The 22379-nt window shown below is 38.1% G+C and overlaps 3 protein-coding genes and 1 pseudogene across 3 annotated transcripts; 1 reads left to right on the forward strand and 3 right to left on the reverse strand.

Moving 5' to 3' along the window:
- Positions 1-8262: 8262 nt before the first annotated feature.
- LOC131799812 (uncharacterized) lies at positions 8263-15587 on the reverse strand. The gene is made up of 6 exons (XM_059117507.2): positions 15465-15587; positions 15261-15313; positions 12419-13134; positions 11040-11696; positions 10238-10426; positions 8263-8431 (listed from the first exon to the last, which is right to left on the reverse strand). Exons 3-6 carry the CDS (start codon positions 13119-13121, stop codon positions 8367-8369), a joined length of 1614 nt encoding a protein of 537 aa, XP_058973490.2. The 5' UTR covers positions 13122-13134; positions 15261-15313; positions 15465-15587; the 3' UTR covers positions 8263-8366.
- Positions 15588-15690: 103 nt separating this feature from the next.
- On the forward strand, positions 15691-17039 carry LOC136282030 (uncharacterized). Its single transcript, XM_066169191.1, has 3 exons — positions 15691-15811; positions 15919-16147; positions 16735-17039. The coding sequence occupies exons 1-3, from the start codon at positions 15794-15796 to the stop codon at positions 17037-17039; spliced, it is 552 nt and encodes a 183-aa protein (XP_066025288.1). The 5' UTR covers positions 15691-15793.
- Positions 17040-17140: 101 nt separating this feature from the next.
- LOC131782778 (uncharacterized) lies at positions 17141-18722 on the reverse strand. The gene is made up of 5 exons (XM_066169190.1): positions 18536-18722; positions 18310-18410; positions 17938-18090; positions 17656-17775; positions 17141-17576 (listed from the first exon to the last, which is right to left on the reverse strand). Exons 1-5 carry the CDS (start codon positions 18603-18605, stop codon positions 17439-17441), a joined length of 582 nt encoding a protein of 193 aa, XP_066025287.1. The 5' UTR covers positions 18606-18722; the 3' UTR covers positions 17141-17438.
- A 244-nt stretch (positions 18723-18966) lies between these two features.
- Positions 18967-20756, reverse strand: LOC136282029 (uncharacterized; annotated as a pseudogene).
- Between the last annotated feature and the right edge of the window lie 1623 nt (positions 20757-22379).

Here is a 22379-nt window from a genome sequence, read left to right on the forward strand (position 1 = left end):
GAGAGGTTGTCAGTAATTTTCGAGAATCCGGCGAAAGAAGCAAAAATTCAACTTTTTTTTATTTGCTCCAAAAGACCCTTTTGGTGAATCGTTTTCAAAAATAATATTCAAAAGTTCCAGCGAGTTTTTATTTTGGAAAAAAATACGAAAGTTCGAATTCGGCCAAGACGTACCTAATTTGCATAATTTCTATTGGGCTTTCAGTGCATTTTCACAACGCTCGTACAAGACAACGAAAAATTATCTTGGAATCATTTTTTCATAAGTTGTTTTTCATCCCTTGGAGTAGCTTAGCAATTATATTTCATCTCCAACTGAACTTTCTTTCGTTTGTAACCACCCGCGTAACGTACACTATATTTTCTATTCCGTTTGTACGCTGAATTTTTCTATCTTTCAGACGACCATAACATCGAGGGTTTACGAATGTAAATAAAATAAAAGAGTTATTTTCAACGAGAAACTCTTCGTGTTTATCATGTAAAAATATTATTTTTGGCCCGTGAATAGCGAGCGCGCCAGACCAAAATATATAGCGTACATTTTCACGGAGTTAGGCCATTTTCTTGCTGTACTCCTACTGCAAATCGCACGCTATTGGGACAAAACTCGACGTGTTTGGTCTCTACTTCAGTTTTGATTCATTTAAATATTTCAATTTTAACTCAAAAATTAGCCTATCTTCATTGCTAAGTGAACAAACCACCGTTTTAGGTAAAGTTTTTCAGTTGATTTTTCTCGAGTGCTAAATAAACAAATCGCTGTTTACACAGATACCAGCTCTGTTGACGTGTTTTTAGCCGAAAAATCGATGGGAAAATCGTAGCTTTTCTTTCTTCTGTCGTTTATTACTTTAAAGATTTGCCAAAATCAGGAAATAGGGCACTTGTACAAAACCAAAACATTCATTAGTCTACAATTTGATTGTTTATTATCATTATCGCACAGTTCACAATAAGGAAACTGTAACATGAGATTTTAAATTCACATGTCGCGTGCTTGTTGACGTACAAATTTCCCGAGTGTAACAATTCGGCTCTTCCAGAACGCGGATGACGGGAAACTCTGCCCCCCTTATTTGATAGGAAATATCAATAGCCCCATAAAATTCATTAACTGCGCCATGTTTCCAGAAAATAAGACTGGAAAATGGTTTCTCCACTTTCCACCATCAAGAAATTCCACGTAGAAATAGTATTTGTAGCGTGACTGCGTGACTTTCATGAGAAGTAAAAATTGTTTTTCTTTTCTTTTTTTTTTTTTAAGAAGACACCTCCAGAAAGTTCTTTATCCTTCTGTCATCTTATTTGCCTGTTTTGTGACTGCAAATATCATCTGCATTTGCCATTATTTTCGCTGATTGCCATGGCCTTTCCTGCGTGCACGTGCGAGCAAGTTCATTCATATACAGCACTCTTTCGAGTTTCTTTGCGTGGTGTCGGGCATAAGTGTGTAGGTCTGGCTCAAAAGATATCTGCGCGCTGCAACACGGGTTTCTATGTTTTCTCCTTTTTCTTTATTTGTATTTTTATTCTCCTCCTTGCATTATCACAAATGTAATTTTTTTTTTATTCCCTCGGCGTCAATATTGACCAGAACTGAAACCTTTTCTATAACTATTTGTTTCAAAGAACCCCTGTTATTTATAACTTTATTTCTCAAGAGAATGTCTTTATTTGCCATTTACTTCCATTAGTACATGAAATTAGGTCCCGATAATTTTTTTTGTTTCGTGACTCCCAAAAGCGGTGTTTGCGACAACATCAGTTGAGAAATCAAAAGCAATTACACCCGAGAAATTCGCTTGTAGCCTTCTACGCGCAGAACGTAAATCCAAGTAATGAAGCTTTCTAAGACCTCTGTAAACTAGAGACGTTACGTGATGTCGAAGGGTCAAATATTTACACTAAATCTGTGACCCTCAAACAGATAACGTACTCGTACATGTAACGTCCGAAAAATGTCACGCATGTATAACACCGTAGGCGCACCTGGTTAATTATATCCACTGGCTTCAGTAGTAAAGAGACAACTTATTTACTATTTGTATATGAGCAAGCTTATTTACCCTACTTGTAAAACTCCTTGATGAAGTCTACTATTGTCAGACGAAATGCGTGGGAGATAAATACAAGTTTTTACTTTCTCGGTTCGTGCGGTGATGCTCACTAGTTTGTTTCAAAAACGCTTCTAATGTGAAGTCACGTCGACCTCGACAGAAAAAATTAAGCTCACCCTGTCATAATCAATGGTTTGATACCGTAAATACCAATTTAGGTACATCATTGGGCTTTGATCACAATAATGAAAAAAAAAAATGTACGTTTCCCCACGCTCGCCACATTTATTATTTGGAAAATTATTTTACTGGAGGACGATGTCATTTAGCTTGGTGCGTCTTGACTCTGGCCGACGAATATTATCGAGGTGAACCCCATGAAATTCTTGTCAAATGTTTTATGAACTTTGTCTACCCTTGATTTGCACGCAAAAAAAGGCAAATTCCGAACGATATTTCAAAATATTTTATTCACTGGTCAATTTATGACCTATTTTGTAACAGCCCGAGGAAAAAGTAAAATTGTTTTTAAGGAGTTTGTAAGTTCATTTTTCCTGGTAAATTTAAGAGAGGGTCAATTTTTTTGTGACAGCCGAAGATAGACATCTCTGAAAAGTCTCTGAAACTCTTAAAGAATTTACACTGCCGGTAATATTTTCCTCCCTCTCGCAACAGCGCAACAGACATTGTTAATCCTATGTAGTGTAGGTGTGTCAGTTGTATTACGTCTTCATAGTGATGCCGTATAAGAAATCGAGTGTCTAAAAAGCTCTCAATACTCGTGCTGGCCAGGGACGGCAACAGCTCACACCTCTTAACTCGTGGGTGTACAGCATAAAAAAAACACATTTGAAAGACGTCAATGTATCCCAAACATGCGTTTCGTCTGAGAAGAAGCTTATTCTAGCGCGTATTGGCTTATTTGGAGATTACGAAGGCCGCGATTTCACGATATGCCTCAAATATCGTGCACAACTTGGTATGAGATTCAGACCTTCAGGTCTGTAAATGCCAGTATCCTCGTCATAAAAATCGGAGACGTAAAGTTGAGAGAGAGGTGAATCTGAAGATGGCAGAAGAAATCAAAGCCGGTGGCGAGTCTTCCTGGTGGCAAGGTGACTGTAAACCTAATAGAACGCGTACTGTAACTGCTATCTTATAATAATAAGGAAGAAGGGCGAGAAGAGCGCTTATCTGAACATCAGTTTTCCTAACTAATGATTTTTGACTGAAATGAACTTTATATCACATGATTGCTAGGGATACACAGGTACTGTAGAGACGCTCACATAAATAGAGGTGGGCGATCCTCCCTCTGACTTTAGAACTGCGACAAGTTTATAGCGCAGACCAACTGGCACAGTTTGGAGCACCTCAGGGTCTCACTAGGCTCATCACATCAGAAACCTTCAGCAAACTTATCATAGAAATGGGCGGTTATCAGCAACGTGCACAGATCCCTGAACGCGGGTCATCGCGAGAACTATATCCAATCTGTCACAGACAGAACAAGAAAGCGAGATATTCTTACTAAGAGGAAGTATGTATCAAGACGTTTCAGTCATTGGCTGCCATTCAAAAACACCCTAACAAAGGCAAACACAGTGAAGCTTGCAAAAAAATCCGCCTATGATAAGATCAAGAGAAAATGGACGAAGACCGGCTTGCCATTTTAAAGGGGGTGGCTACATTCAAGGTCGGACCTCAGGTAAACTTTTGACGAAACATCCCTAACTAGCCAAATGGACTTTGCATGGGCTCTTTGGAAAAAACAAAAACCAGCCACCTTTTCTCAGAAAGCAAAGAATTATCTCCTTTACATGAGCTGGACAGGGGAGGAAACTAGTAAGGCAACCGCCTCTAACAAGGCAAGAGATAAGGAGTGACCTTGCAAATTTAGACGAAGACTGCAGGAGAGGGTACAGCTGCTATTAAGCTAAAAAAAATAATAAAGATCTTCGCATCTCACTTTTCAAAGTTGTCAAATATTTGAATGAATCGAAAAGTCTAAAAACTCAGTCGTTTATTTGCCTCTGTTGATTGACAAGTCGTCAATCAAATTGACTGATACTTGAGGTGGACATTAATTAAGGATCAAGAAAAACCGGGGGGTCTATATCCCCCCGGAAAAAACCAAAACAGAAACCAGTTTGTCTTTTTAGTTTTGGGGTATATCCTTTAACCTGGCAAAGTTTCGTTGAAATCGGTGAGATGGAATGTAGCACGACTGCCCGGTGCTACATGCTATTTTACTCGGATTTCTTCGACAATTTTTACCAACAGAATTCCAAACTACAGTTGATTTGAAAATGTATCTCAACAGGTTAACTACACAAACATACTATTTTAATTACAGTGACAGTGGTAGAAATATAGCAACCGCGCAAAACACCGAATGTACACACAAGGTTCATGCACAATTAAGCGAGTATTTTCATCCGACAACTACGTTTCGAATATTTTATTTAAATCACGCTCACGTATTTACAACAACATTTATAGTTACATGTAATTTGCTCTAAAGTTATGCCAGTGGGATAGATTGTACATTAAAGAACAATAAATGCGACATGCCAATTTCAGCTAAAAACACGTCGACAGAGCTGGTATCTTTGTAAACAGCGATTTGTTTATTTAGCACTCGAGAAAAATCAACTGAAAAACTTTACCTAAAACGGTGGTTTGTTCACTTAACAATAAAGGTAGGTTAATTTTAAAGTTAAAATTGATATATTTAAATGAATCAAAACTAAAGTAGAGACAAAACACGTCGAGTTTTGTCCCAACAGCGTGCGATTTGCAGTAGGAGTACAGCAAGAAAATGGCCTAACACCGTGCAAATGTACGCTATATATTTTGGTCTGACGCGCTCGCTTTTCACGGGCCAAAAATAATATTTTTACATGATAAACACGAAGAGTTTCTCGTTGAAAATAACTCTTTTATTTTATGTACATTTGTAAACCCTCGATGTTATGGTCGTCTGAAATATAGAAAAATTCAGCGTACAAACGGAATAGAAAATATAGTGTACTTTACGCGGGTGGTTACAAACGAAAGAAAGTTCAGTTGGAGATTAAATATAATTGCAAAGCTACTCCAAGGGATGAAAAACAACTTATGAAAAAATGAATCCAAGATAATTTTCCGTTGTCTTGTACGAGCGTTGTGAAAATGCACTGAGAGCCCGATAGAAATTATGCAAATTGGGTACGTTTTGGCCGATTTCGAACTTTCGTATTTTTTTCCAAAATAAAAACTCGCTGGAACTTTTGAATATTATTTTTGAAAACGATTCACCAAAGGGGTCTTTTGGAGCAAATAAAAAAAAGTTGAATTTTTGCTTCTGTCACCAGATTCTCGAAAATTACTGACAACCTTTCTTAATGCTTATAAATCGGTGTCTGGTTCTACACTACAAAGTAGCCTTTTAACTGATATATTTTTATCAATACCAAATACCAAACCATTCCAATACATACTGTTTAATTCGCTTCCTGTTCCAGCCAGTATGGTCGGAAGCTCCAGATTCCATTACTCGTCCGTAGTTAAGGCAAAATTGTCGCTCCTCCCTCCTGACTTCGGAGCCATGTAATAAAGTTTCACACAAAAATCTCCAAGGCCATATTTTACTGGACAACTCCTTCAGACCAGGGAACGAAATGAGGTGCTTTTTCAGCGCCAGTACGGTGTTACATTATTAATAGGAATGCGACATCTGTGACACTCAAATGCCGTTTCCGAATCAATTCAGCGGCAGCAACAGCTTTGAAAATACCAGCATTGACGGCCATCGCGTAATTTGACGATCGAGTTGGGTAGCAAAAACCATATAACCGATATGTGACATATGACCTTGATGTGGATGGTCCATGCAGTAACTATTAACGAAATATGACACTCTGGGTACTCTTGCTGGTTTGTAATAAAAAAACGTACTTTTATTGGACAGAATAAATCAACTGTCCTTATTTTACATTCAGTTTTGAGGACATTTAGGGCGATCCGGTCATCTGTCACCTGTTAGTAAAAGCCCACCACAAATGTCAGTTGTCAGTTAGATTTTCAGCGATTTGTCAGTTGTCAGTTAACCCCATCAAGACCCTCTAAGTTTGGAGCTGGGGCTGAACGTCGTTATATCTTGAGAAGCCTGAAGACGTTCCTGTGATGTTCTCGTCAATTCTCACGTTTACAAGCGTATGGTATATTATTGTCTCATTAAATCAATGCAGACTTGACCAGGTATGTCAAGTTAGTTTTCACATGCTGTGAGACTTTTTATGCCGCGACTAAAACACTTGGCAAATTTAGCATAACAAAAGGCAATTAAACAGGTTTATAACGCGAAAACGCAGCCATCTTTCATGCCTAATGTTTTATTATTATTCATACCACTCAGTAAAAGAAAAGAATTAATAACACTTAATTTTAGTCACGCACGTTATCGTCGAGGGGATGGATGTGCCAAGCACTTGAGTGTCTCTGTACAAACAGTTCGCGCAACATGCTTTGGCATCCACTTCTACTATATTGATTGATAAAGCGTATCAACGCATCACATCAATATAAATACAACAAAAAAAATAATAAATAGTAATAACCACAGGTTAGGAAGTGCGTGCGAGTGCTATGCATGATTTGTTTGCGTTTGTAACAGCTCTCGATCGCTCTACAGTTCAAGTCTTCAATGGATCAACGCCAAGGTCAATGGACGCACAGCTCTCGATCGCTCTACAGTTCAAGTCTTCAATGGATCAACGCCAAGGTCAACGGACGCACAGCTCTCGATCGCTCTACAGTTCAAGTCTTCAATGGATCAACGCCAAGGTCAATGGACGCACAGCTCTCGCTCTACAGTTCAACAACGCCAAGGAGGAACACAGATCTCTCGCAATGGCCGGAAGATTTCGATACCCGACAACAACAGACACGAACAGGAAACGTTCCGATCACAAGTTCACACGCTCGATTTTGATTGGACGGCGCGCCAGCTCTGCATGAGCTGCACGTGATTCTTCGACGAAATAGACGTCGTCCACGTGATAAAATTGTGTTGTGTGCATTCCAATTTATGGACCGCCACTTCTGCATGAACTGCACGTGATTCTTGACATTCTTAGCTTCAAGAAGGCGAAATTTGCATATTATTTGAGCCCTTCAACTACATTAAAGATCATTGACTATGGAACGTGAAACAGCTATGCTTTGGTGAGAATTGTCTTCTGCTTGGTGTTGGTTTCTAGCGGTCAGAGTGCCTGTGCTCAAATTACTACTGCTTCGTGCTTGTCTCGCGTGGTCAAAGCGCCTATGCTCAAATTACGTCCTTACATTTCATTGGTTCTTGGTGTCCCTAGGGACAAATATTTGGAAGGACGACTTTTTTTGCTAAATTCGAGTCACTGCAAGGCTATATAACTGCCGCGCATGCGTTTGTAACCAATGTTGAGATTAGGATTGCGGGCTCCGCTGGTCGCCCGCAATAATTATAAAATAATTCAAATAGTACGCGCGCTCTGATTGGCAATAAAACCATTTTACATGAGCGTATGTAAGCACGGTTTTCGTTCCTCTTTCATTAGTTATTTTATAAAAGAAATGTAAAATGGTTTCCGTGTTGTGGAGGTTGGGAGAACACGAGATAAGCTTATCGAGTGTAAACACGGATACCATTTTACATTTCTTCAATAATAAATAAACACTAACAATAAATATGTATGTGATAAGTGAAATTTTTTAAAACTACTTCCCAGTTTCGATAAGATGGTCGCACAGAGTCTCCTGGAAGTCTATTCAATTGTTTGATTGACCACGGAAAAAAGTCGTATGAAAATTGATTGCAATTTGAATGTGGTCTTATGGAGGTTTTGGAGTTATCACTCCTTGAAGTACGAGGTAAAGGATTAAGATTTTAAGCCGATTTATGAGGACCTATGAGGGAACACCATCTAACTACCGGAATAATAACAAGGATCGAAATGCACCAGTAGCAGCGTACCAACGTGCTACAAATAGCGGCACGTAAACAATCGACCTCATCGCCTGATGAAGACTTGCAGTATTGCAGTCGAAACGTCGCGATCAACATCAAAAGTGACTCTATCGCGAGACAAACGAACATAGTTAATTTCCTATCTTACACCACGATGAACAATATACACATAATTTATTACAACATAATTTTTGTAAACATATACTTTGGGCATTTTATTTCTGAAAAAAGGTGAAAAGTACACTATTTTAACACATCACTATGCTGACTTAAACATAATGCACAATCAAAAGAGTACTTTAGGGATGATAAAATGAATCATAACAATGTGCAACTGGGTTTAGAGGCAAATGCTTTTGGGGCTGCAGAGCAGAGACTTGTGGCTGAAAAAAAAGGAAAATTCTTAATAAATAATGTGAACACGAGGACAAAATATTGTTTAGCCCTATGTATTCCTACTACTCGCTGTTTTGAGTACACAAGAATTAACTCACATGCTTTTAAGAGAATACGGACCTTGAACTCTTGGTTTTACTCTGAATGATGGGAGAAGCTCATAATAGCATCTATCGTATGCATCATTAAAAACTGTGAAGCGATTCTTTTTCGTTTTCACATGTACACTGTAGAGTATTTTCCACACTTCGATTAACCGTGGACTTTATGATTAACATTTCTTAACCGAAGTTGAGGGGAATAATTATTTTTTTTGGTACATTCCACACAGAAACCAAATAATAGGTTTAATTCTTTCAACACACCGAAGAATGGTCGGAAATTAATCTTTTGACACACGATTTTGTCTCATTGGCTGCTCAGTGGTGAATAGGACTTACTATTCACTTCCGAACTAGCCTATCAGTGAGGGCGAAAAGCGCTTTTCAGTTGTGTGGTATATAGTAATGTAATATAGTGATGCGTTAAGACAAATGTCCGCTGGGTGGATTCTGAAATATTCAAATATCGAGTTTAGGAGATGTTAACTCGTAAGCTTCGAATTAAAATTTAAGGAAAATAAAAATCAACCAGAGAAATAACCTATATGCTTTGGGATCGCTTGGGGTGCGGAAGATTGTTACCGAGTTAAAAGTGAACGCAAGGCTTAGGGGAATAGCGCTCGAGAGGTTTAAAAAACTTTCAGTGAGGATGGGCAGAAAATAAAAGACGGTGACACACCGAGAAGTTGCATTATGTAATAACGAGAGCCAAAACAGGTCAGCACTCTTCTATTTTAGCTTTCCATCCAATCAGACTTTACCCAAAAAGCAGGGAAGAGCAAACATGCTCCAAGTGTTTAGTACCAAAGACCTTGAATAGAAACCTTCTGAAACGATTGAGTCATTTCACGCAGTTTCCCTGCCAACATTTCATCCCAAAATGCCCACAGGCTTCCTCTTAGAAAAAGCAAAACAGGCGGGAACATTGGGAAAGTCGGCGAAAAGGCAAAGAGCAGGCCCAGAAGAAAAGGCGTTATGAATTCTCCCTTCTCACGCCTCCTTACTTCTCACCTCACCACACTTCTACAGTGCATCGCTTGGGTTTACTAGGTTTGCTACTCATAAGAGAAGGGCTTCTCTCATGAGTAGTAAAATAACACCTCTTAGCCCTGCCAATTTTCCAACTATAACTTTTCATGATGTCCTATAAAGAGATAAAGCATGGACAGGAGCGAGAGGAGAGTCCATAGCTACACCATCTATCTGGTCGCAGAAAAACCCTTTAAATAGGAAATGGGTCTGAGCGGTGGCTATGGAGAAAAGGCTTTTAAGCTCAGTGCTTAACTTAACTTGAGGTCGGAGTTGCCATCAAAAATGTACCTGACCACGAGGTCAATGCAAACCACCTTAAATCATGTTTCCAGATCTCATTAGCCTGATTTTTTTTTTTATCTTTGTGGCTGTGTTATGTAAACTAAGCTAACTAAGAAATACAGGTTTCTTCTGCATCATGGAAGAAAAACTTGTATTCATCACTGCACCCCTCTATATAAGCCCAAATTTCTGCCAAACACCGAAATAGGCCTTTTTAAACTTATAGGAACCCAAAATTAGGAGAGGCCTCAGGATTAAGATTTGCGGACTGTCACAAATAGGAAAAGGCCACTTTTATTTGCAGTACATACAAGAATATGCCGCAGGAAAATAAAAGATTTGAGGATTCCCTGTACAAAGAAAAGAAAGATGTAATACCTGCATAAGAGTGAGGCCAATCTTGGAATATTTTCGGATCACTGAATATTTTAGCCACCACAGATGCTGCCATCACAGAGGCAACTTCTTTCCAATTGTTAATGGAAGACTGGATATCATTTACAAAGTCTTCAATGCCCATTACTATCAGCCATTCTGTACCTGAATCATTAGCTGCAGTACAAAATCCTGGAAAAGAAACAAATGTTTGTTTACATTTGGTTACAGTTTCTATAATTAAGATCATTTTTTTGAAATTTCAAGATTAGCACCCTTTACATATGTAAACACAAACTTCAGAAAAGGTTAGTCATACCCAAGGCTAATTTCTGAATCTGATGATTTAAAAAACGTGCTATAGAGACTGTGAAGTAAAACTACATTTTCACTAGACAAACTCTTGATAGACTTATCAGAGACTGCAACTCTATTCCTCAAGCTTCAACCCATTTAACACAATACTCTCTACATATTTCAGATGACAATTTTTTGGACAATTCATAAGTACCTGATAAGGCTTACAAGGCTTCCCTTTTCTTTGTTTCTGTTCTGTCACTTAAACTAATTATGTGCAGAAGATGTCATTTCTGTCCCCCTGAACAACAAAAAGGTCTTACAGCCTGACACGAAATCACTAATGAAACACATAATATATTCCTGAAAAGTCTCTAGTCTATATGATACAGTGTACGTCATTTCTTGGACCAGCAACAACAATTCCAGAACAGTCTTTTTGAATTACTTCCCACAATCTATATGTTCAAAAAGGAAGGGAAAAGTCCCTGGCTATTATGATTCTCACCTCCACTATTCTTATTAAGTGCAATTGCTTGAGGATATTGTCTAATTATGTCCTTGTTTGCCTCTGGGATACTAAGAAGTGTACCAGTGTGGACCTTCGCTTCATATCCATTTGCATCTCGGACTGGCTGTTTCCATCCATCTGCTATATGGTTGATAAGACGAGAAACATATCTCCTTGGTGGAATTTGCAATGCAGGTGTTATCACCTTTGATGACAAAACTACATCTCCCAGCTTGATCATTGTGCTCTTTAAGCCACTGCATGTGCCCACAGAAATTAAAGCCTTGGGCTGCAAATGCAAAATAGCATCTTTTGCAGCAGACAAAGCTCCTCCAGGACCATCATGATCATTGGAACAACGCATTAAAGCAATTTTAATTTTGTATCCCTGTTCATCCTCCATAGAACTAAAGTATACCACACCAGTACCAATGTAATATATCTTGACAGGATTCTTCAAAATGGCAAAACAGGATAAAAACTCAACTTCTTCCACTGTGAATAACACAATATCAACAGGAAACTCAACATTTACCCATTCAGAACATTTTTCAGGAAGCTCAGAAATCTTTGGAATGTTAATACTAAGCTTTGGTGGGCTGCTCTTGGTATTCTCCGCTGCTCCACCATGTGCATGCTGAAAAAGTTTTGGCTCTGTAAAGGAACAATGTGATTTTAAATGACAAAATACTACATACTGACCACAAGTGTACATAATGTAACATTATTTGTGAAGGAGTTTTTCTTAAGTACAGTATGAAAACTGTTTTCAGCAACAACACTGGTCTGACAAACAACTTTAAACTGTGACTTCTTCACACGAAAAAATTTGAGAAAATTCCTTCACTTTAACAAAGAAATGTGCTTCAGGAACCTCCACTTAATAAAATGATGTAAAAAATTTACCTCTAACAATTGTTTAGGATTCCAATGAGTAACAAAACGATTCAGATAAGTTTCTTCAGATTTGCTGAAAATTTGACTCTGGAGGTTGCTTACTAAACCTCAAAATTTGATTTTAGTTGAGAATACATTTTCTGTGTGTAGCTCCTCAAAGTGGAAACAGATTGGTTAAAAATAAAAGGGGGGAAGACTTTGCTAAAACTCAAGTATGAATGAGCAGCCATATTAAGAAGCAAGATTCCAAATGGTGGGATCTCCAATTGCTGGTTTTTAGCACATTTGTAGACAATTTTACAAAACACCAGGTTGCTGTTTTGATTCTCAAATGAATACTTTTTAAATAGCAAGGGAAAAAATTCTTAAGGTCTCTGGAGCATATTTTGCCTCTAATGAGCCATGACTGAAATTGTCAAACATTGTTGACCCACTAAAGCAACTTAAAGACTCAGTATCAACTAAAATGTTACACAGACCTTCCCTTCCTGAAATTTGCTCAGAAATGTCAATTGCACCCTCCATTTCCTCTTCCTTCCTGGCCTTTTTCACTATTCTAACTTCTCCTAATTTGTCTTCAGGGGAGGCATCATCCCTCATCCACTTTCTGAATAGCTTTTGGTACCCTTCTCTAAGATCTTCATCCAAAAATTTAACTTTAAGATTATTGATAGTTTCAAGATGGTGGCTCCCACCAAAACACAGGAAGGTTTTTTCAATCTCAGACCAGTAGGAACTGAAGGTTGGATCATCCACTGATCCACTGGTATCATGACGGTAAATTTTGTCCCTAAGGACTTTGATGAGAGTAAAGCCAGCAAGTGGGGAAGTATCTGTCGCCGAAGGAAAGTTGTCCTGGCAACTGGCAGGGAGATGTAGACCAAAGATACTTCTCAGAAGAAGTAGCTGTAGAGAAGGTTCAAAGTCTCTTGAGGAAAATGATGATGATTTGACAGGAGGATACAGTTGTAACCACTGCCCTATACTCAGGATCCTCTTCTTTCGAAGACTTTCTAGTTTGCTACGATTTGTGTTGAGAATTGAGTCAAGGTCTTTTGGTGAACAAACCTTGTTAAAGATCTCTGTTAGCACAGATGGTCCAACTGTAATAAGAAGGCGACAGAGCCTGGCAAAATTGTCTTTTTCTTTGTTAGAAGAACACAATGGGGTTGCAGAATCCATGAGGACATGTCTTCTATAAATAAATACTTATCATTATTAGAGAAAACTTAATAAAACTCTGATGTGCCAGCTGGTTCAAAGTTTCATCCCCTCCCCCAGTCCTGGGCAACCCATGGGTATTTGACCGCCATTGGAGCCTGTGGATTGGGGAATTTGAACCTTGCTTAGGTGGGGTAGAGGTGTGCCAGTTGCACAGTATGGTCATAGACCTTTGCATAATTTTAATTCTTTTAGGTCAATTCCTCTCTTAATGCACATTTTTTTAAAATCGAATGCTACAAACAACTTTGTCAACCTTGTCCAAAACACAGAAGTAACAAGGCCAACTCCATTGCCTAGTGCAGTCATGGCCACAAAGAAAAGTTGTGTACCCACACATGTTGCAATTGATGGTTTGCAATGCATAATCAAACATTTTTGTTTTGAAGACAAAACAAGGAGCCACTGGAATGATGTTGTGTTTTAATTGTTTCTGAAGGAACTTCACTGTGATAGAAATGAAGAAAATATATTATTGTACACACTGTATTTTCCCTTGGATAGGCCCCAGTTTTGTATTTAAAATTTTCATTTTTATTAAGTGAAATTAAAGATTTGTAGCAGTAAATTTTGAAAAACACATGATTATTCAGGTCTGTTTAAGAGTCAGAAAAAGCTTTAATATACAACCAATCCCACAGCTAATTTTGCCATAAGATAATGGAAATAAATCAATCAACCTATCACCTTTAAGTGTTGCTACCACTTGTGTTTTACATCAGAACATAAATAATAGAGCCAATTCACAATGGGCTTGGTTTTTTTTTAATATAAACTCAAAGTATTCTTTGTATGACAAATTATGCTAAAAAAAGTCTTAAGATGAAAATTTGTGTGTTAAAGGTGAGAAATGATTAAAAGAACTAACATAAATGCAGAGATCTTTTTGCTCTCTTTTAATGAGACTGCTCTGAAAGTTTCCAATAATTCACAGAACCACTAACTGCTGTTACTTGTTTTCTTGTTACTCCATTACTTGCTACTCTTTTTAGCAATAATCCTATCAAAGAGGGAAGCCCAAGTAAAGGCCATTGCAGCCTCCTATTTATTTCATGCTGAGCCAGCTTTATAAATTTTACGGCATTTTGTTGCTAATGGTTGCTAATGATTTCTAATCACAATTCACTTGTCTTTTTTTCCACCAAAGTAAATCAAAATATTGGGATGCAACCTATACACAGGTTAATACAGTCGTTCGTGGGAAGAAATGATATTTGCAAGTAAGCTACAATTAAGCAATTGCAAAGCAGAAGCCTGAAAAATTCAGGAATTGATAGGGTTTAAACCTAGATCTCCCAGAAGCTAGTTTAGGACCACTACCCACTGGGAGCAAGATAAATTTGAGTGGGTTTTATGTTCTCATAGAGGAATCTGATCTCATAATTTCATCTGAACCTTTGGATAAAATTCAAGTGTAGTTATGATCCTGGTGGGTTAGCTGCTATTTGAGTAAAGATAAATATGAAGCCTGAAAAAACTCAGGCTTTGATAGAAGGTGCACTGAGAATCAACATCAAAAATTAGTGAATGTTAGTGACAAAGAATCCAAATTAACTTCACATGCTATCACAAAACTGTAGTTGCTCTGTGCATTAACCCTTCGCACCCTAACATCAACATCCATATTCTCCATACTTTTCTCCATACATTTCCTCTCGTACTGACAAGGAGAATTCGTTTGACAATCAAAGCTTCTATAGGTGGTGATCATTTCCTTTATTCTCGTGATCTTAATGAATGATTAAGCCATATTACTCTATGGAGAAATTAAATGCTGTCATTCTCAGGGTTTAAAGGGTTTATAAACAAATAGTTCGATGTTACTAATATTAACAAAGTACTGATGAAAGCATATTAACTTTAACACACATCTCGTAGCAACCCGGCTAAATTCTGCAAAATGGTGAGGAATAAGCGAATCAACTTCAAAGTCTGCTAAATACATATAGATATTAAGTACAATGGTTCGTAAAAACGATCATGTCACCGCAGTCAGGAAGTGCAGAGCACAGAGACAATATTTGGCTCTGAAGACACTATTTCCTTTGTGAGTAATACAAGAATCAAGTTGAGAAGTATATGGTAGTTGAATGAATTTACCTTGGAAAAAACTGTCCGCTACACTAGCGACTAAATACAGGGATGGCTCCGATCTGTGATTGGATGACAAAAATATTAAAAGTTAATAAGTTATATCTTAACTCCTTGCTCGTGAGTATTGTTAACCGCGTGTCTCGAAGTGGAACAACGAAATATCAATGCGAGTGAAAACACCGATGTGTCAAACAAGAAATGGTTACTTACGTAGCGAAAGGAAGGCAGCCTTTCTTGTTCAGCGAGGTCATACAGCGACATTCCAGCGATGACAAAGTCATCTGCTGATTAGCTCCGATAGTTACTACATCACGGGCGACGAGCGGGGCAGGAAGAAATGACCGAAGTACGAGTGGTCAGCGGGTAAACAAATTTAAACACGAAGGCGCGCTATAAAACGAGAGGTGCCTTAGGTACCTCTGGATCATTTGTCAATCAACCGTCGTGGCATACAGAACTCCAAAACGGCTTGAGCTGCAGTCAATGCAAGGCACTGACCAGAGGTGCATTTCTCGGTAAATTTCTATGTTTTCATCAAAATGGAAGAATTTGTTGAGGTTTGTATTCGTTTTTGGCGGTAAATTTGAAATTCGAAATGATTCGCTTCGCCATCGCCCAAAATTGCCATGGCGTAATTTCATGTCTGTTTCAATACTGGATGTAGATAACTGTAAGAATAAAAAGAAAAGATGAAGAAATGTTCAAGGTATTTCTTCAACAATGCGAAGGGGAAGTGCTGTCAATCCAGCGGAAGAAAAATAGAAGCAGAGCGACTGTTGCAGGCGAAGTTCTGGAGCGCGCGAGTGAACCGTCGCCGACCACCGATTCACTTCAACATGTCCAGGCGTCGATGTCGCCAAACGAATCATCTGTACGGGCTTCCTCCACAAATGGTGCGATTTCTTTTTCTTTTTCTTTTTTTTAATCTTAGTATAATATGATTACAACAATACTGGATGATCCTTGACCTTTGGAACAATACATTAGAAAGGTAACTTAGGACTACTGTTCGACACTAACAATCACTGTGATAATGTATCACCAAGATTGAAACACTCGCGTAACACTATAATTTCTCAGAAGTAACTAATTGCAGAGTTTTTACAAACTAGGAAATACTAGTTAGAATATACTTGCAAACCACAGATTTTTTCGTATGATGCGACAGTTCATGTCTTAGACTGCTTCCTTTTGATGCCTTCATTTTCCGAAATGCAGCCTTGCGTGACACCTACAAAACGTTTTGTCCTGCCTAAGAATGTTTTGAAAAGAGTTATTTCTTTAGAACTACAGGTTTTATTTATTGCAATATTTTATACTACACCTTGGGCAAACTTGTCAATGAAACATGAAAAATGTACATAAAAATTGTCCAAAATAAAATGCAGGCGGGAAGACCAGTTGTACGATCATATCAGACTTCATGACTGTTCAGTTACGCTTTCGCTCTAACAGTTGTTTTACTTTGTCTCCACAATAGCTGATGCAAGAGAGGACGAGTTCGAAATGTGTATTTACTGTCGGCAAACGCCATGTGTAACGACCGACAGTCGCAAATACCTTGGCTATCGCGAAGCACATATTCAAAATCATGTGCGACGAAGAAAAGATTACAAGACGTACTGGAGAGCATTGAACAAATGTGGGCTCTGGAAAGACCCTATTTATCAGCAAGTCGAACTGGGGGACCACGTTAATGCTGTGCGGGAAAGGATGCCCAATTGTGTTATAAAAGATGTGAGGTCAAGGTTTCCTAACCTTCCTGGTATTCCCTATATGTTATAAAAGATGTGAGGTCAAGGTTTCCTAACCCTCCTGGTATTCCCTATATGGGGCATAGAAGGGAATAATAAAATTCTCATTCAAATGCCCACGTCAAAGAGAGCCCAAGTACCAAATTGTTTACGGTCCATTTTATAATGTCCACACAGCAAATTATAGTGACTTTCCTATAAGTTAGGAAAAGATATACAGTGCAGAGAAAAGTAACAGATAATGAGTCTGCTTGGAAAATACCTAGTGTCAAACCTCATACTCATGTTTTCATCACTTAGTACCAGCAGTTGGTAGAATTGGTCCTCCCTAATTGACCTCACATATTTTACAGGACATTTGGGCTCCTAGTTGTAATTATCACAGAAACTGTGGTGCAATGGAAAACAGATGAGACATCATTTGTTTAAATTAAAAAAAGGTAGACCAGATAGTTTCTCTGAAATGAAATGTCTTTGAAGTAAGCACCCTGGTCTCTGCCAAGCGATTTGGATTCCTGGCATGTTGGTACATCTGTAGAGACGATGCTTCTCGATTCACATTTTCATTCTGTAAGACAAATGAGTCAATAAACATGAGAAAGCAGTGAATCCAAAAAGTGCCAAAGTTATTTAGATAAGTTTCTTACCCAATCAAGAATAGCTAACTCCATGCGCATGTTGTATGAGTCATCCCCATAATGAATCCGCTTTGCAGCATAAATGAGCATCACTGAATGGAGAGACTCAATCCAATATGTTTCCCTGCACTAAAGAAGGCAACAAATTATGGGTGATTTTTCTTTAACTGGAAAATGAATTATTTTGTTCAACTCATTTATGGCCCTTACCTCAACATCATTAATTTGGAAGAAGAGATAAACTTCTTCATGCAAAGAAACATAAACATACAGCATGTGTCAATTATTTACCTGCATGTAGTCTGATGCATGCCTATAAATTGAAGTGCTCATAATGGCTTTCCTGTAGGCAGCTACTGCTTCAGGTTTAGTTAACAGTCTTTTGCTCATCACATAGCCATTCTGCTTGCACCGTGACTCCGCATGGCATCTGACATGATTACCCTGAGTAATAAATACACCAAGTTATGGAAAAATAGATTAATAAATCAGTAGTAATAATTATAGTAAATATAATGTCTCTTGTTCACTATTATTAAAGAAATATGTGCAATCTTTGAGGTAATGATCATGTCATATCTTGCTAGAATAACACAACAAAAGGTACTTACAAAAATGAAAACAAAATATTATGTTCTCTCAATAAACAGTCATTCAAATTACCTGGTAATGGTCAACTACATTCAACAGTGTACCCTGAAATTCTTCTTCAGTGGGTGGACTGTTCTTCATGCAGAAGTACACATGAGTCCTTGTACTTTTCACTGTAAAATATTCACAATTATTATATTCCATTGTATTCATCTCATATCAAGAAGGAATTTGACATCTGCAGATCATTGTAGAGAGAATATAGCTTCCGATGACTCTCATAAGAGAGATATCTTACCTTTGTCGGACAATTCAAAAAACCACTTTGAGCCCTCATCCCTCTGTGGTCCTGAGGCAACTTTCTTCATTGCTTTAGTCACAGACTTTGCACCTGAAAATAAACAAAAAATTTTAATACCAATAAAAGGCTAATTTTCAAGAAATAGTCATAATCATCAAGACAAAATGAGCCAAAAAATACAAGTGTATATTGAGTACCATGCCAAGAGTCAAAGGAATTAAGCATTCCTTTTGACAAGATCCATGTTTTTAGCTGTAATACAAAGTCATGTGCCACCTCTGCAACATGGAACCCTGAAAAAAGAATTACTTTAGTTGCATTATAAAATATACTTCTGATCTCCATATTTGTATTTACATATGTGATATGATATTATTGAGGATGCAAACTTATCATACCTTGTGTCTCACAGAGATAAGTCAACAGCTCTTATGTCATAGGGACCTCACGGCTTACTGCTGAAGTTTCATTGGCCTTACTCCAGTTGACAACTGCTAACACCTTTTTGGTCCTAAAGATAATCAGTGCAAATGAAATGATTTTAGGAATGGTGTTGAACATAATAGAGGTTCAACATATCATACAAAGAAATCGAGTAGAAAGCATCTCATGAGAAAGAAAGGGCTGACACTGTTGTGTGTGCTGCTGATCGACTGGAATCATGCCTTGCATCTGTTATAACACACTGCAGGAAAATGGTAGAAATCAAAACATAAAAATGGTCACATTTCTCTACTCACAGATATTTTCAAGGTTTACAATCTGATATAAGATTTTATATCTTTGTACCTGCCAGTCTACATAATATACTCCGAGTATGGCAGGTGTATAAGTATGTGGCCAAAGACAAAATGAAGTTAAAATGACTACTTGTACCTCTCCATTCACAGCATATGCAGGGTTACTCTTCACTTGTTCTTGAGCAGCCAACATCGACTCATTGGAAACCCTCTTCACGACTGTCAAGTAACCAAGCTTTTTCAAGACTGTTGAAGTGATTAAAAATAGAAGTATTTTAGAATGCATCTGGTAGGGCAGAAACCAAAGAAGGAACAGTTCAGTCAGTTTGAGCTATCTTGATAGAACATTCATGATTTAACAACCTGCAAACTGCTGTTGACTGCCTTCTCCTTGCAAGGAGAAAGACTACATGATTTTCAGAGCATCTGAGAATGTGCATTGCTAACCTGTGTCGAAGGTCTTTTCTCCCTCTGACCCGATGTTGGCTGCTTGACAGAAACTTGTGTATTGTGTCTCTGTCAAGCCACAGGAAAATACTCCATGAATCAATCTATGAAAAAGAGAGACAGATAAGTGACCAGTTACAAAAAACAAAAACTCTAAAATACCGAGATAATAAATTTCAGTAAATTTCGAGCAAAAAATGAAAGAGTGCTCACCTCAAATTTACATAGTACTTTGGAGGAGATCCTCCCATGATGGGGGAGGAGAGCAACTTGAAAGAATCTCCACCAACGCATGAAATTGTCACTGACACGACATGACTCTGTCGATTGAAGACAAGTGATTTGCAATCGAGGGGTTTTCCACAATAACAACATGATGTCGATAGCGTATTACAGAAAAAAGAAAACAGAGTTCACAGAGATTCTTCGCTGCAGAGATATATGGAGTCGTTCTCTGCTGAAGATGCAGTGATTTGCATTCTTTGTGGCGTACGTTCTGCTTGTGGAAGAGAAATTGGAGAAAAAGGATCACTGAAAGGCAAAGAAATACGCGAAGATGGAGTAGAAGAAGCTGAAGGAATTGAAAACCGTGCAGTTGTGGATGGTGTAGAGAGAAGAGAGGGGTTCGGACTTCCCGTTGATGGTAAGCTCAGATCGCTCGATGTCAGTCGTTTCCTCTCAATTTTCTCCTCAAAAGCTAACAGAAGAGCTTCCGTTAAATCTGCATTCTGTGTGCTTGTAGTCGCTTTTGTGAGATTCAACGAGCCTCTGGCCATCTTTATGCGGTCTTTGATGCCGAGAAGTCTGCTCTCCTGAGTTCGAGGAACTTCTATGTTGAACGAGAACTGAGGACCTCGATCCGTTGGACGCTTTTTTTGGGTACAGATGGGTTATTTCCCTCAGCCATAACGAATAAATTTCCCAATAAAAATATCTTTCGAGCAGCGACAGCCAAGACTTTTCCCCAAACTGAACTAGAGTTGTGAAATTCTGTCTCAAAATCGCACTTACTTGCGAAATCATCCATACTTTAGAGGTTTTGTCACAGAATATTGTCACAAATAATAATAGTCTGAGCATTGCGCATAGAATGTTTCATGAAACCGCTAGTTTCAATGAGAATAATCTGAAGGCTCGGAGAACCAATGTTTATTAGGGGCTTGGGACATAAGCCGAAGTTACACGGCGCGAATTTTGAAAAGACAACTGTACGAGTGTCTCGTCGACCGCAGATCGCGCTTTGAGCGGCCGAACGATAACTTAATGCCAATTAATATCAAAATGAGCTCAATTATGGGAATTAGAGTCAACAAGACGCAATATCTTCTAGTTTATTGACACAAAAAAACACTAAAAGTGTGTCTTTTATGCAGACCGTTTCACTCATGGTGGGACCGTTGGTCGCCATATTGGATGAGTTTTGCATTTGAGCTGAAACAAAGGGGAGGAGCCAAGCTATTTATAGCGCGCCTTCGTGTTTAAGAGGCGATCTTTGTAAGAGAGGTCCAGGGCATTTCGCATCGGAAAAAAGTTTTCCCTCAAACTTTACCCAATAAACTATCTTTGGTAACAAGTAAATAAAACCACATTAGTTTTTGGAAATACCTCAAAATAAAATTTTTAGAGCTCTCAAAAGTCAAAGCTGCAAAAGGCCCTTTTTTGACCTCTTGCGACATCGAAAATTTCAAAAGTTGAATAGCCCGTTCCTCGTATCACACCACATGCAGCAAAAAATATTTTGTACTCTTAAAGTGTGTGATATATAAGGTGTATAAAATGCATTTCAATTTTGATATTCGTTTATTCAGAGGCTCGTCATAATTTATTTAAAAACACTCGTTGGACAGCTTTCTGAAATTGGTTAAAAGTACTCTTTCTTTCTCGATTGATATTGCTCAAGTCCAGACCAGACCATTAAAAACTCCGCTTGATTTCTGCTAATAATCTTGCACTTATTGATTTTCTTCGCCGAGGTGACTTCGAACTTTTAGCGATATTGCAAGCGTGACAGCCGATTATGCAAATTAGTTCATTGAGCAAACTCCGACCGTTTTATGTGAGTAGCTCAATAAATCTTAGAAGTAGAAAATATAGTAGAAAATATAGTGGACAGAGCTTTAAGACCACACCGATTAATACCTTAAACATTTTAAAAGGCCAAAATTTGACAAATTTTATTATCTCGTGACGAAAGACGTCAACAACAACGTATCGAATATCATAATTTGATTAGCGCTCGCAAACCTCTTTTTAAAAATTTGGCTTCTGTTATTTCATATCTGAGTTCTGATGGCTTACGCTATTCAAACCTGTATGAACATTTCATAACCAAACTACAGCATTCTATTTAGTGTAAGCGGCGATAAAAGCACACACTGAAATACACCGTGACCACTGTCACATAATTCAATTGTACATTTGTAATTATCCTCAATTGCTTCTCCCTTCTTAATAAAGCAGCGATAACATCGCCTTTTGGATCCAAATTCTGGTCGGCAAGAATAAGAGAAATTTTGTCTGCACACCTGTCTTTATGAAAGTTTCTATTCAGAACTCTAGGGAGTTCTTGTGGAAAAGGACCCCGCGATTTTTGAGGAAATAAATTATTACATTACTTGTGACCGCATTTTTCCAACAATTAGCTATATCTATAC

The sequence above is a fragment of the Pocillopora verrucosa genome, chromosome 6 (genome assembly GCF_036669915.1).
Source record: "Pocillopora verrucosa isolate sample1 chromosome 6, ASM3666991v2, whole genome shotgun sequence".
Classification (NCBI taxonomy): domain Eukaryota; kingdom Metazoa; phylum Cnidaria; class Anthozoa; order Scleractinia; family Pocilloporidae; genus Pocillopora; species Pocillopora verrucosa.